General features: G+C 37.8%; 1 protein-coding gene across 2 annotated transcripts in view; it reads right to left on the minus strand.

The window, feature by feature from the left end:
- LOC140138081 (GTPase-activating protein and VPS9 domain-containing protein 1-like) overlaps positions 1-16154 on the minus strand; it is a 41506-nt gene that overhangs the window by 13353 nt on the left and 11999 nt on the right. The window contains exons 2-9 of one of the 2 annotated variants that reach the window (XM_072159954.1): positions 10621-11880; positions 10039-10170; positions 8890-9109; positions 6688-6857; positions 5769-5922; positions 4832-5062; positions 2696-3126; positions 911-2077 (exon numbers count right to left, since the gene is read on the minus strand). In XM_072159954.1, the coding sequence (XP_072016055.1) occupies positions 911-2077; positions 2696-3126; positions 4832-5062; positions 5769-5922; positions 6688-6857; positions 8890-9109; positions 10039-10170; positions 10621-11772 (3657 nt within the window). In that variant the 5' untranslated portion in view covers positions 11773-11880. Of the gene's footprint in view, positions 1-910; positions 2078-2695; positions 3127-4816; positions 5063-5768; positions 5923-6687; positions 6858-8889; positions 9110-10038; positions 10171-10620; positions 11881-16154 lie in introns of both variants that reach the window. The other variant, XM_072159953.1, reaches the window with a different exon arrangement.

The following is a 16154-nucleotide window of genomic DNA, read 5'->3' on the forward strand; positions in this document are numbered from 1 at the left end:
TCAAATAATTTGTGTCCACTCCGTGGAACACTAATTACACATGCAGCTTTGCAGGCAGCAACACAGGCATATGGCACAACTGGATCCTTACAGAACTAGCTAATACCATTATCATGCAGACTGGGTTAAGATGGACAGTTCAATGACGGCCACAAATTTTTTGAAAGACCTGTAACTATTTTTGCTGAACAAGAATCTATAGCATGTTTGCTTGCTGTGGGTGTTCCAAAATCCCAGATTTTCTTTCTTCTTCTGTACAAATCCTATATATTCATTGTCAAATTAGTTGCATATAGTAGATTAAATGTGAAGAGTGGAAGTTAAAGACTGATTGGGTCAAGCCCAAATAACATTCAAATGCTTGTTACAGCATTTAATACTGCTATTTATGAGGATTATGATAGTTAAATCTAAAGCTTTATTTAAAGCCATAATATATGATCTCTGTGAAATTTTGATTTTGTTATTCTTCTCCCAAAATGCCGAAATAATATTAGTAATAACTGTCAGCAATGGTTTCTGTCCATTTTAATAACAGGCTGAAATTTTTTAAAAGTGCGGAAATTTGGAACACAAAAAAAGCAGGAAATCCTGCAAAAGCAGGAAAATTCTCATGCCCGAATAAGGTGAAGAAATCTTACTGGCTATTTTGGTCATTTAATGTGGAGATATATTATGCTATAATAGAGACATTATATCAAAATTGCTCCGTTGACCTAGAAACACAACAAATTTGGTTGATTCCATTCATCTGTAAGATGGGACATGAGTAAACATTACAAATATATATAGCCAAAAAGCAGATTTGATAAAATTAACCAATTTCATATCATAAGATCGTATATTATGGATTTAATGTTAACAGATTTACACTGCAAAAGACAACATCAAAGGCTAATTGTAAAGTTACCTGTAATTTTTCGCCATACAAAGCCAATGTTTCCGCACTATATGCAACTGAACTATCTACACTCGTTGATCTGACGCCTCCATTTGGGACTTTCTCTGCTTCCATATGTGATGGCAATGCACCAAGGCTTAATGTTGATGTGTTATGCTGATTACCAAGACCCTCAATTCCATCTGGATTTGTGGAACTCATTTGAGCAGTCCCATCCGTAATTGTGGAGCTGTCTTGAGACGATGTTAAAAAGGACACATTACCACTGCTACTTGTGCTTAGGGAGCTATCAGTTCTTTGGGATAAATGCTCTTGTGATGATAATGAGCCAGGTACTACACCACTGTCCCTTAAGTTATCTCCAAGACCACGGAATGCGGATCCATTTGTTTTACTACTGTTGTTTAGTGAGGATGAAGAGAATGCAGAGGGCGTGGAATTTTGTGTTGTAAAAGCGTTCATAATATCTGACTGGAACGGATCAAGTTGACTATCCATATCAAAGAATCCATGGTTAACATGAGATATACTGCTGTTTGTAATATCAAATGGGTTTTGCCTCTGCACAGGTGGCGGCGGTGTGAAGTTATCATCAAAACCTTGATTACTATGGAACATTGGATTGCCTGCTGTACCTATTGACTGTGGCTGGAACATAGGAGCCCTATTCATAGGCTGTTTAACTTTGGGTTTAGCTCCGAGAGGTCTATTATTGTTCAACATTTGATCATGCACAGGGAATCGTGGTGTAAAGAGGTTACTTGATGGGCCTGTTGCAAAAGGGTCAAAGTCTGACAACAAGTTGTCCACCAACTGGTTATTCTGTGGACTGCTGCCGTTTCTTGTCTTCATCGCTGCTAATGTGGAAACTGATGTGGATGAAGTTACAGGTGCTGGTGATGGTGCACTGACAGAAGTGGTACCAAAGGGATCAAATTGATTTAAAACATTGCCACCCGCCTTCACTGATGACACACTTTGGTTACTTTTGAATCTATCTGGCATTAATGGTCTGTTCATATCTGATTGATTGTGGGTGATGACTGGAAGCAGCCCTGATGTGGAGCCATCAGCACCTACTGAGCTGCTTGCAGAATCTTCTGTGGAGGAACCTTTGAGCAGGCTGGGATTATCTGATGAGTCAAAGAATTGGCCGCTGCTACCTTCATCTGAACCCTGCAAAATAAGAAATAGAGGGTTATAGACAACACAAGTTACAGATTCTCAGTATAGATGAGTTTACTTCTGACGTCATTGCCTGACAAAATGCGCATGCATCATCACAATTTCCATTGCATTCTGCCTGGCAGTATGCGTGCTTATCATATTTTGTTCAGAGCATATGCTTTTAAAAACCGCCATATCACAATAAGGCCACTGAACACTGAACAGTGTAATGGTTGTATGTAGTTCGCTCAAGCATATCGATATACCAGTCCCTTGCCTTTGTTGATAAACATTGAAGTCAACTCATCTATACAACCATCCTTTTCTATTTGAATTTTATTATCTTTGCATTCCTAGAAAATATTGTCGATCAAATGGATTTATTGAGTGCCCAATGCTGAAAACAAGTTCACAGTAGACTGTAAAAGCTACATTGGATCTTTAGCCTTAAAATATAATTCTTTCAAAGATTTAAACTACATGTCTGCTGTAACTAACATGCTGCTTACAGCCATATATTTATTTTCAAAGAAGACCAGCTGTTGAAAAAAAGGTGTTTTTTTTTAAGTCTGCAAATTTCATTTTAAACTTTGTGAATTTTCTGTTTGCACTTTTCCATCAACTCACCCCATCCTTCTTGGCAAAATCATCTACACCAGGACTTCCATTGTTTGAACTTCTCCCCATACTGTGGCTCTCACACGAGCTTCTCCTTGAACTACGTCCTCCTTCACTAGCCTTCGACGAAGACTGATCTCCCTCCAAACTCAAAGTGTGAACAAGTTCTTCTTGAGGTACTTCTTCAACCTCTTGTAACCTGTCATTGGGATGCTCCGAATCACTTTGTAGGGCATCCACGCTCCATGTTTCACTAGCTGTTTCTAATGGGTCCAGGAGATTTGGCATGGCAATCCCACCTGCTCCTGCTACTTCTCCCTCTTCTTGTTGTACCTCAGTAATCTCTTGAAGTCTATCGTTTGGGTTAGCCTCTGACGGAGGCTCGCTGTCGCTCCCACACACATCAGTGCTCCATGTATCACTTCTGGTATCCATTGGGTCTGTTGGTATTTATACAATAAAATAATAGAATTATGTTTGAAACAGTAAGCTGTAAAAGTATGCTTGAAAACACTTGTTAAGGATTCTTCAATGTTTAGTTCTTGAGTCAGATGAATCAACCAGGGTTAGCGCTGGGTCAAAATTTACGGGGTCCATTGGACCCCTTCAACCCCCATTTCAAAAAATTTCAGGGTCCGGGGTAATTTTTACGGGGTCCCAAATTTTGTTAAGCATTTTTGGGGTAATGTGATATATATATGTACACATTAAGAGTGGACATTAAGAGTAGGCCCTACTGAAGGCGAACAATAAAGAATTAAAGAAACAAGGAGATATTTTGTGACTGATCATGTTTTGAAAAATTTTGCGACAATAATTACCACATGGCCACCCATGCATGGAAAACTGTAACATTTGTTAAGCTTATTACTGGGTAATTTTGTCATTTGGAAGGAAATTTACTAGATGATGTGAAACAGTCAAACTTACTATCTGCGCCGGTAGAGGCAACGTTATGCAATTGCAGTGTTGCAACTTGCAGGCCGAATGTGGTTCAAAATTCGGCACCCTAACTCTTAAGCTGATTATCATATGCGCTTTCTAGCAAATTTTCCTTCAGTAATCAAGAGAAGTTCTACATTTTTGAGTAGAGGAAACTCACAAATTTACCAGCTGAAGCATTAAAATAATGTGAGGAATCTATGAAATCCTGAAAATCTTGTATAATTTTGGAAGATTGTCACGCTAAGGCAGTACACACGATATTTTCGTCTCACCACTGAACTATACACCCATATAAACATTGCTACTTCTATGACGTCATAGTTGTCTGGCTGCTCTGGCATTAAGTTTGGAGTATGAGATCCATGAACACACATAATTTGCATACTATAATTTGCATATAACGGAGAATACTGTATTTAGTTTGATGATCAATTGGCTAATTTCAGGGATCTTTCTTGCATTCTGAAGACTGACATTGAAATTTATTGCGTCCAGTCGGACGCAGAAGGTTTGATAATTTCAAAATTAATGCGTCCGGCGCTCAAAAAAAGTGTCATGGACGCGAAGACGCGATCTGGCGCGAACCCTGGAATCAACTATTTCCTTGGTAAAATGACACACACCATGCAGGGCGAATATCTTAAAACTCAATTTTCACGACAAACTTGTGGATTGAATTGATTTGGGGACTTGTCTATTAATTCTACTGCCTTAATTGTGCAATTTGAAATGGGAAAAGAAGCCAAGCAAACCGACATATATCATATATTGGAACCATGAAAATATCAATATCTGTGGGGATTTAACCAGTGCATATAACCACTAATTCTCATCAAGAGCTATTCTACTGCATCACACAGAATGATGGCAAAATAATGCTGCCTCCCTCTATAGTCCGTATGCCTTCCTCGAGTCAGTAATTTAGATATTGTATTTGTATTGTATCTTTAAACATAACAATGATTTAAGTATATACATGTAAAAGTATACATTTTCAAAAAGGAAATGGCACAAGGAATCCTGAATCCTGCACAAGTGAGCAGGTATTGAGAAAATCACAAAATTTGATTATACTTTACAGCCTTGAGGACGACATACATACTATTACAGTTATGATTTCACCATGATAATTTAATGAGTCCTCTTCCTATCTACAAAATTATACAAAATGTGAAAAGCACATACCTGACAGGTACATACCTGGCTGACCAGACGCCCTCTTGTTATCCATTGGGCCAATTTCAAACTTGCCAAATCTATCAGTGATGTTGGTACTGTTAGATAACTGCGTAGGATCAATCAGATCCGGACGTAGCTGTTCAGTAGTGCTGCTTCCTATACTCACTGTTGACCGCGGAGTCTGTCGTCCACTCAGAATGCTGTCTTTTTCACCACCTTCTAGATCCATGGAGTAAATGGAATTAGATGCACCTGTGTATAAAATAATGGTAGGAAATCTCTGATTGGCTAACCTGTGTCAAAATAATGGTAGGAAATCTCCGATTGGCTAATAAAATCCAGTTTTTTAAAAACAGTTTTATCATGCAGATTTCATAGGTGAAATGATCATAACCAATCCCACCAAAGACAGCAATAGTAAAATTGAGATACAGGTAAAAGTTGTTGAACCCACATTTGGAAATAAGCGTATGTGTGCGCATAATAAGACAGAAGGACACTCATACATTACATTTTAATAATTGTTACGCTTGGAAGACCATGCATGTATACACTCTTAAAAACATTTAAATTCAGCCTGGTTGAACAAAGAAAGCGGTTAAACATTGCTGTTTTGGAAATTGTACCAGTATTTCATTGCGGAATTCAACACTGATCGTTATTAAAAGGCCCGTCTGACAATTGGTCACAACACAAGGTAAATTGTTATCATTGTTGAAAGAGATTCAATTAAGTTTTCCCCGTTGTTCATCACCCCCATTTAACAACTTGCAACCAGGGTTTAATTCCCTAAGGCAGCTGCCCTCATGAAGTAAACCATGTATATGACGTGGACACAACGTTGTTAAAACAGTGATTTTAAAAACAACAATGAAACATGATTTAGTCCATAAATGAAGCGCTTTGTGCAAGTGATTAGGTGATATGTTTTTCTTTGTAATTGCACACAATATCTTACATGTAGATGAAGCATCTATGGGATCAGCCCTGGTTGAGAACCTCAGATGTTTTCCTTGGATCTCGCTGATAGAAGCCATATTACTACTCTTGTTACTCTTTTCCGAGTCAGTTTCATCACTTGGTTGCTGTCTCTCAGGTACTGAGCTCAAAATCTGTTCAAATTTGGAGAAAAAAGATAGACAGATATATTTGCATGTGTTGTTATCTGGTTGTGTGATGATTTGTAATATCCACCAAGGTTTACCAAAAACCTATTAAAAATGTCACACAATCCGATCCGATCAGTCTAAAGTCTGCAATATAAATAAATTTGAGTTATAGGCAAAATAATGAGCAAAAAACAATGAAAAAAATAAGAAAAAGTACATAAAAAAGTGCAAAATTTTGCAACGACATCGCCAGGGACTTCTAACGGACTTCGACATTTGTAAGCTTAGGTATGGTACTGAGCAAGTTAGTAATGGTAATAACCCAATTTCAAAATGTCCAAATTTGGTCTGAGTGAATCAGATCATGTCACAAATAGCTGCAATAGTCATGTCACCCAACATATGACTCTACACAATCATTTAACCATTTTACGATAAAATGTTATTGTTTGATGAAGAACAAGCAGTTCACATACTTTAACCAAATGACCTCTAATGCCCCCATATGAAGACCCTTGACCCTAAGCTGCTTATACCCACAATCGGTTTGGGTTGACCTGGACTCTAGTGACCAGGTCCGGTATCAAAATCAGATAAAACAGAGTCAACAACTTTGTGAACACACATATGACTTTACGGTTGCACAAGCATGAGGTTGTGCGGTCTTAAATTCTTTTAAAATTTTACATACATTTTATAAGTTGGGTCATTAGCACTGAAGCAGAAGCTTTGATTTTTATCATATTAATCTCTTTGAGTATACTCTACCTTGTGTTCTTGCATCATTCCAGGACATTCATTACCTCCATTGTCAAAGGTCAACACTAGGACATCTTCCGGTTGGGTCACCACCATGGGGTCTGGGGACATGACCTCCGGACCATCCTCCTCTTCTTTTACCATCTGTCGACCCATCTTCTTGGACATTGAACTGCTCACTACGATAAAAGCAGAAATTCAAATTTGAGTATCACCATCTAATGATCTCTTATTTTTAATTTCATCTTTTTTCAATCGGTGTTGACTATGTTTTAAATTGTCCACTGTACATGGAATAGGGCTAGAAGTTGTTGAGAATCTGAAGCTCTGCTACTCCATTAAGGTTATATAATATAGATCACCTAAATTTGGCTAGAATTTATGGTGCTTTAAGAAGGGGTAGAAGTTTACCTTTTCCCAAGGCATAGAACTATTGCACTGTAATTTCAACTAAATTTGCAAGGATATACTATACTATAGGATATTGATTGATTGATGTCAGTGGCGATGGTAAGGACTCAGGAGTCACTGACATTATCCAGCAAGGTCCTTTAGTGATATCCAACAGCTCTTCCTGATGATCGCCTAAAATAATTAGGTCACACATTCCTATGCACCTTGATCGACGAATGAGGTGCCGATGTGATGATGAAATGATTCAATTAGCCAATCAGAACCCCACTTCCGTGTTTATGCTGTAAATAGCGCCCAAGTAGCAGATCGCCGCAGAACCTTGCTAAAAACTATAGACCACGCTCTGTCGTTTAGGTCTATCATTTTTAATCCCCTAGGAAACTGGAAAATTTCATTAAAGATTCAGTTTCAGTTTATTTTACTAACAAATCACAATTAAATGAAAAAAAATTGTTTGATCCGAAAGTGGGTAAACCATAAAAGAGAAAGGTTCAACATAAATGGTCACCGAAATTAGAACATGGTTTCATGGAAGAGTAAATTTACTAGGAGATAAAGAAACTATCTTGCCAGAATTTCAGAAAAAATTATTTTTTAAGCATCTAAAATATTCTATATCAATCTGCATTAATACAAGACTTTTCTGTGGTGAGCTTCTTTTTCACAATGAATTAATGAGCATTTTCAATGTCCTGAAAACCTAAACAAAATAGCAAGTCATGTTCTAAAGATAATTTTCAAGTTGCTGAAACCAATGATATAAACATCACATATTTCTTTGGTTCATTTTGCATGATTCCGTCACGTGTACAGCTGCACATCTCTGCACTGTCCAACCTTGAATGCTAACCCTCTATTACTCATTTCCTACTCTTGAACCAAGCTACTTGTCTATTCCCTGTTAAACCTTTAATGAGGCTAGATTTAGAATGGATTAGTATTAAAGTATTGACAGCTCATGAGGGAACTGGTGAAAGCTATTCATTTTAGATGATCTGGAACATACATTATGTCCAGAAATGAGTGAAGGCAGGGATGGTACATGTAGAAAAAATGCTTTTGAGGGTCTGGATCACTTCACAAAAATAGTTTCATTGGACTTCATACCTAAAGGTCATTCTTTTATCAATTTAATACTCACATTTCATTTGCATTAATCTTTAACTCTAGAACTACTAATTAGGGGGGTTGTACCAATCCCCTAAGATTTTTTTATCTGTCATAAAAAACGTGCATGTTTATGCCCTTAACGACCTAAGCTAAACGTAGATCCATCCTTTGCACTCATTTCAGTGATAAAATTTTTACCCCAGCACCTTACCCGGGGGAAGGACCGACCATCAAAGATGACCATAGAGGGGGGAGGGTGGTGAGGCCCACCATTGGTTTCTACAGTAAAATCCATGATTTTCATTTTGCTTTTGTAAAATTATTCCAAGAGCCACTGACTTTTTACTTTTTAGATAGGTTGAAATAGTCATTGCCTTTTATATTTTGGGAGAAAATTGTGAAAATCTCATGTTCGATCAATTTTGCCTATACTTTTGTACATAGCCAGAATTTCCAAAAGTTGCATGTGATATGGGCATGTGGGCACTCTCACTTTATGACGTCACAGCGACATTATGTGGGGAATGTTTGTACTTATTTTGGTATAGAGGAGACATACAGCTATACATTATTTGCACCAAATATAATGGTATATGACGTTTATAATTGAAAATCAGGGAGGTGTAACCCTCCTCGCAGTCCATGTTACAACATATGGCTCAGTAGTTCTAGGGTTAAGGTACCTACTTTTCTGTGCTAGAGTTCCTGTCTTCTTGGAATGCATAACAGGTGGTGTGTTTGGTGGAGTCAATCCTGTTGTCCCCTTGGGTGATGACCCTTCAAGTGGCGAGACGGGATCAGATTTGACAGGGGGTGATGGCGCTGGAAGAGCTGATAGCAGCTCTACCAGCTTCTCAAATTCACCACTGTCAGGATTGGATGCTGTAACAGCTCTTAGGAAGGCCACCTGGACAAAACAGAAGAGAGTAATCAGTATCTTGATTTAACCTTTTCCTAGTCTTTGTCACAATTGATAAAGTGTCAACATGTGGATGTGTAAGGTGAGTGGTAGTTATTGTAGTATAGCTAGGTAAAAATTTGAGCAGCTTTATTAAAATTATTACTTGCCGTCACACTGGGTTGTAGCTACAGTGGGCGGTGGTGGGCAGCAGAGCCCACCACTCACCATTTGATTGAATTAGTCAAAAATTTGGTCCATTTTTAGTGACCCAGCACTAAAAATATCCTACCTAGAACCCTGCCGTCACATCTTCAGGTCTTTAACCATACATCTGAAGTTTTTTGATCACACTTGATTTTGTTCCATATAATTGCAACTTACTTGCCATACAGATAAATTTGACAATAAAGGCAGTCCAAATCTATTCAATTTGTGCACAACTCATTATTTATGCTTTGCCAATGTTGAACTTACTTTGTTCCTTACATTGACCTATACACAACAGGAATATATTTGTGATTTATTTTTGCCGTAGCTGCTTGGAGCACAAAAATAAAAGTAGCGTGAACATTTTCACTTTTCCAGTATCAGACTTTTACTACAATTGTAATTGAAATAAATAAATTATGATGAAAATACAATTATTGCTTATTCTTGCTATTAAACGCTACATATTTAACTTGGTATACTCATAATCAACTCCTTTAGTATATTTTTTTCAAAGTATTTTTATCTGTGGGCAGGTATGTGTGCATTATCAAAATCCTAATCAATATGGGCAGAGCAATGTTGAAATATCAATCAATGAGGCTGCAGAAGCCAATACACAGATACATGAATGTACGTACATGATAACGCGTAATATAAGCTACACACACTTAAAGCTGCCGATGAATGGAGAAAAATGATTTTGGTAGCAACTTATAAATCCTTACCAAATTTTCCAATTCAGTATTGGTGATGAGAGCAGAGCTACGTGCCATCCCTTGTAGTTGGATACTGGCTGGAGGAGCATCAGAAGCACTCATGTTGTCTATGAGTACATCAAGAAATGAAGACATGCAACCCTGTAGAAGATAAGACAATACAGGTCCACTCTTACTAAAATGTGTACATCCATATCAAAAGGATGCACTTGTCAGCAGCTACATGTCTCTTTTTACATAATAGCTAGCATTATATACTAGACTCATCTCAAGTGTAGGTCACTATTAAGATACATGTGGTCAACCCTCATGCATTGGACATTGAGTCTCAAAAATTTTCTCATGGCTTTTGCCTCGCCATCAAAAAATCTCAAGGTTTTTCACCAAAACTCCATGTAATATAATGCTTGTGCTCATTTTATTGCAGAATTTAATCCAAACCAGTAAAATTTATCTTAGAAGACCAATTTTTGACAGACATTCTGAGTGAATACCACCTCATCATTTGCTACACTTAAAGGCTGACTAACCTGCAAAAACCACTGTTCATAAAATATTCTACAGTACATGAATGCCCTACGGCACACTTACCTTAGGAAATTTACTGTAGAGTGTATTCGATTTGGCTTGGTCATCCCCTGCACCAGTCTGCAATGCCAATCCTTGTAATATCTGTCCAACCTGCATCAGATTGGTTCTTGCCGTCTTACTGATCATAACATCCGATGTTATCCCGTATGGTTCCGGATCCACTATAGCTGGACAGATGAAATGTACCATCAGAAGATCTGCGCACATTGCTCGCAACTCGGTCTGATCGATATGTTCTGATTTGCTTAAGATTTTGTGTAGCTGGCTAATAATCCAATCTAAGCTCTGGGGAAAACAATAGGAATTTGTTTTCAGACATGTCATGAAACGATTGCAAAGTGCTACCAGTTGATCATTAACCAACTCGAGATACTCGGAGAGCTTTTGATGGTATTCGTCTGTCCCTAACGTACCAAAGCGCTGTACAATTTCTTCCGCTGTGAACTGAGCAAGAGCTTTCTGTGGGTTGGTTTCCAGACACTTTTCGTCTTCCATGAGAACACCCATGATGGGCTCGTGAAGGGCAGCAGTCAGATACAACCTACTCGCAAAGAGATTTTCTGTGAAAAGTTTGAATGCCTGACTGAAGGCACAGCGTCCTTTACGTAATAACCTTCTTGGATCATCGCTACTTGACAACTGATGCTCCATAAGCGACTGGAGAAGAAACAATGCATTTCTCTCGTCCACCTGCACGACACAGTTTGCGTACACAGCCGACATCACCGTATGTACAGCTAACTTTGTATTCTCCACACCTTCTCTCTCGCCTAGGGCTAAACATTGCCCTAACAATTTAGGATTCTCTCTTAAATATCCCAGTAATTCACCGTAAAAAATACTGTCCGATCCTAGTGTTCCATAGCTGTCAATAAAATCAACACTCTCTAATGCATTTGCTCTATAGCAGCAGACATTTGGTGGTGCATCAGCACTGGCAAGGCAGAGACTATTCAGCGTTTGGCGTTGCTGTCTTGTTACCCATGAAAGTCGAAATAGTTTGTCTGCAGTTTGTGTGACATCTTCATGGATCTGCATGAGAAGCAGTTTCTCAGATTGGACAAAGAGCCGTTCTTGTTTGAGATGTTTGGCTAGCTGCACTAGCTCAGTCATTGTCGGGTTGCATTTGGAAGTTACCTCGACTGCTGCCATGGTTGATGGTTTTGATGTAGATAAAGCTAGATGAATAATCTATACACATGCAAGAGATGCAAAATGGCAGGCCTGGTATCCATCATGGTTTCACCATGGCTTTAGAATCTGTGAACAATTGAAAAAAAAATGTAAACAGATTATAACACTGAAGATTTCAAAAGATGTTTAGCATTTTAAACAATACATGTATTGTTATTTTGACACCAATTTCATAGCGTGTGTATGTAGGGGAGGGGTGTGTTTGTTCATTGGTGAGGTGTACATATATAATATATGTGATGTGTGGAAGTCCTTTACAAATGCAGTTTGTATGCAAGGGTTAGGGTTATTTTTTGTACAGGGGTACAGATGTGTTTTAGGGGGAGCGTACATGTTTGCTGGCAAACGAGGACACACACAAGATTTTTCACCCTAAACTGCCGACTTACATCCAACCGAGGACAATCCTCAGTCTCATACTGCTGCAGTATTGCTGATAAAATTCCGTTTCGTATTATACACAAAAAAATCTGCCATTTTAGTCCACAGTTAGGCGATGAAAACATGATAAACACATCCTCGGTTAGATAGCAATACATACTGTCCTCGGCGGCAAACACACACAGGGGTGGGGGTGTGTTTGTAACTGCATTCAAATTGTGCAGGTGTGTATATTTACCACATACTAACTGTGAAGCACCATGTGTCTTTGAGCCATACATTTTTAGAAGAGGGTCCTACATGTATGTGCATGTTTACATTTAATGTAGAGCTTTGTATGCAAGGGTTAGGGTTATTTTTTAGTCATCATTTTTATAACCAAATTAAAATGGCCAATTTGCCATGCACATAATAGTAACTTAAATTCAACAAAGATTCACAGTTCACTTGACATGACAGTAAGTGCAATGTATATTGCTATCATATCAGATAATAGTGACCTTTACAGCAAACAAATCCAATTCACTTTAATCCGAGGGCATTATGCAAACTGACCGTGATTTCAGAGCTCACAGTACAGACGGTTTTAAGCCTACTAAAAAGTACAATGGCCCTATTATGTGATAAACTCTCAAAGGTTGTTTGTTTGTTTCAATTGTTTGTTTGTTTGTTTGTTTATTTTCTTCTTAGGTTAAGGTTATATGCAAACAGCACAATCAATTAGTGCATTTGTGTATAATAAAGTCTAGAATATATATTCATAACCTTATGAACAAATGCTAACCTGGAAATAGCCTCGTTTCCAAAGCAAAATGTTTGCATTTTCCACAATACCCTCAAAACACCTGATGCACGGTCATTAACCTTTAAAATATCCTTCTCTCCAACACCATTTAGTATACTGTGTACAAAATCTAATCAGGTCTCAGTAATTAGGTCTAGCACAGGATGTGGATCATCTTTCCTCCACTGGGGTTCATCGTTAAACGCATTTGGAATCTGCCGATTTGTAACTTAGTTTCAAAAGTTTCAAAAGAGATGTATTCAGCATACTCGATACAACAAAGCATTTTTCTAAATGTATATCCCTTTATCCCTACCAACACAGACCATTCTTTCACAATTCTAGGTGCATCTACATGCATACATTGCTGTCACAGCAGGCTAGATTTACCATCATCATCATGATCCAGATGCATATTCCACTGTTGCAGCAATCGCAAGCATAGGAGTTGATAGGCTATCCAATAAGTACATACCACTGATAAAGTCTGTGACCAGCTTCCTTTCAAATTTCTACCCATAAACAGACTATTCTTTTGTTTTCCGTACCACAAATCTGAGCCTGTTAGTGCATATCAATACATGTAGCTGTCACAGCCAGACTAAATTTCCCATCATCGTGACAGTAGCATAAAGTAGAGACCACAAACATTGGTGCTGATCAGAGATGGTCAGATGTCCATTAAGTACAAATCATTGATAACCTTAGTGACCAGTTTTTTTTCAAAGTGCTAAACAGACAGTTCTTTCTCAATTAGCTGTCACAGCCAGACTAAATTTCCCATCATCGTGACAGTAGCATAAAGTAGCGACCACAAACATTTGTGCTGATCAGAGATGGTCAGATGTCCAATAAGTACAAATCATTGATAACCTTAGTGACCAGTTTTTTTTCAAAGTGCTAAACAGACAGTTCTTTCTCAATTCTGTACAACAAGTTTGGTGTTGGTGCATATCTACATTAAGCTGTCACAGCCGTGTATTTACCAACCATAGCATTTACACTGTTGCAGTGACTGCAAGCATAGGTGCTGATCAGGGATATCCAGAAGTACGACTCATTAATAAACCTTGGATTATGATTGAGCCGTTGTTCACAAGGCAGCTGTGTTATAGAGGATTTCCCTTTTCCGCAATCATCTTTTGCAGGATATGATCCGCAAGCTTCCTTCCTTTGTACATACACAATGTGACACACACACAAATTTCACTTCAAATGGTGCTCACCAAATTAAAAAAACACAGAAATTGTACATAGTGTTGATGATGGCATAAGTAGAAAACACTGGATTGATGAACCTTTAACATAGGAGAGCTGTCACTTTTGGCTGTTGTATTGGTGTTTTTCAATATGGGTACTGCCATACTGGTATACTATTTTCAACAAGTGTAACCTCATATCCTCTGTGGCTCTGTTATCATATGTAATTGGACTTTAAAACCACAGGGTGAGCCAAAATGACCTTTACGGGTACCAAACTTATCAAAAATCCTAAAAATACTTAGTAATTTATTTAAAGCCTCTAGATCAGTGATTCACTGTATATCACTACCAGAAAATCTAAAAAATCATCAAAAATCAGAAATCAACGTAAGGATACTAACCTGGCCAGCTGGCCTGCATATGTTATAGCCAAAAGCGGTCAATGAACGACAAAATATTCAAACCAATACTTTGAATACGACTACATGACTACATGCACAACGTAGTGTTGAAGTTTGAAACAAACAAACCAAGCTGCGTTTACATGTATTCTTGTACAATGTATTTTATTCCTCTTTATATTTCCTGCCTTTTGTGTTTTTTTCTTCTTCAAATTTTAGGTTTCACTTTCTGCAAATTATTGGTCAAGCAGTCTTTTTTTCTTTTTTGTAAATTACTGGTGGTGTACTACATGAATTACAATTTTACAATTACAATTGTACTACATGAATTACAATTTTTGATGTTTGGACTGGAAAAGCTTTCATCCTTTTTAGCACTTTTTCTTGTAAAAAAAAAAGAGAATTAAATTACAGATTTATTCTTTACTTATCAGTACCATTTAAATAATGTCAATTTTTTCCAGGATAGTGCCAGGAATCCAGGATTACTGGTAGAGCCTTGAAAGGAACACTCCGGCGATCACAACATTATGCCTTATGTTAGAAAAACAATAATCAAGCACAAATCACATGGTTTTATTTTAAACAAACTTATATTGACCATAACAACAAATAAAAACAGCCTGTTCTCAACATGTGATATTCAAATTCCCGCGCCAAAACTGCCTGTGGCAATGACGTCATGGTTATTTGTGCTCAGTTGCCGTCAGCCTTCAGTGTGTTACTGGGACTTCATTGCCAAAGGCAATTGCGGTGCCCGGGAAATTTGAATATCGCATGGTGAGAGACGGCTGTAGAGAAGCCACCCCTACTACTGGAAAAGCAGAGGTATTGGTCCAACATTTGCTATGGAGAAAGTTCAGAAACTGTGATCAAAATTAATCAACACTCAGATCATACAATCTGTATTGTGACCACTCCCCCAAATGAAAAATAAAGCATGCATGTGGCACTGGCAGACACTATTTCAATCCCTCTACATTATATTTGCAAATATCTGGAGGGCCCAAAGCGATTCTCAAAATTAAAGTATTCTAGATAAATTAAATCCATATATATTTAATAACATTTGGTAAATATGCAGCCACTCAATCAATTATTTCAAAGCGTGAAATCCACACAGGTACATTGCGTTATTTATGGTTAAGTCGATTTTTGGGAATTGTTTAGTTGAACACAAGCTAGTGGTGTGATGTCAAAAATAGCATTGTCAATTTAATTCCTAGTCCTGACCGGAAACCTAGGTCTACAGGAAACCCATATGTGTGGATGTTTCAAAGAAAAGTGTGTTGAAATCTAAATATATATCAGTCTAGGTTGTCAAAGACTTCAAAATTAATGCAAAACTAATTGTGTAAAATATATACCGTATTGTTTGTAATAAACGCTCCCCCTCTAATAAACGCCCCCCAATGCAAACATTTTTGTGTGAGTAAGCTTAAAACCGGCATCAGTCAGTCAGTCTTGTCATGGACGATCGGTAAATTGCATGGACAAAACCTATTATAACTCGCACTTCCATCCACTCCATTGCCTAATTATGGTAGAATTTCACCAGATTCTTGCTTGAT

Source organism: Amphiura filiformis, chromosome 17, assembly GCF_039555335.1.
Source record: "Amphiura filiformis chromosome 17, Afil_fr2py, whole genome shotgun sequence".
Taxonomy (NCBI): Eukaryota; Metazoa; Echinodermata; class Ophiuroidea; order Amphilepidida; family Amphiuridae; genus Amphiura; species Amphiura filiformis.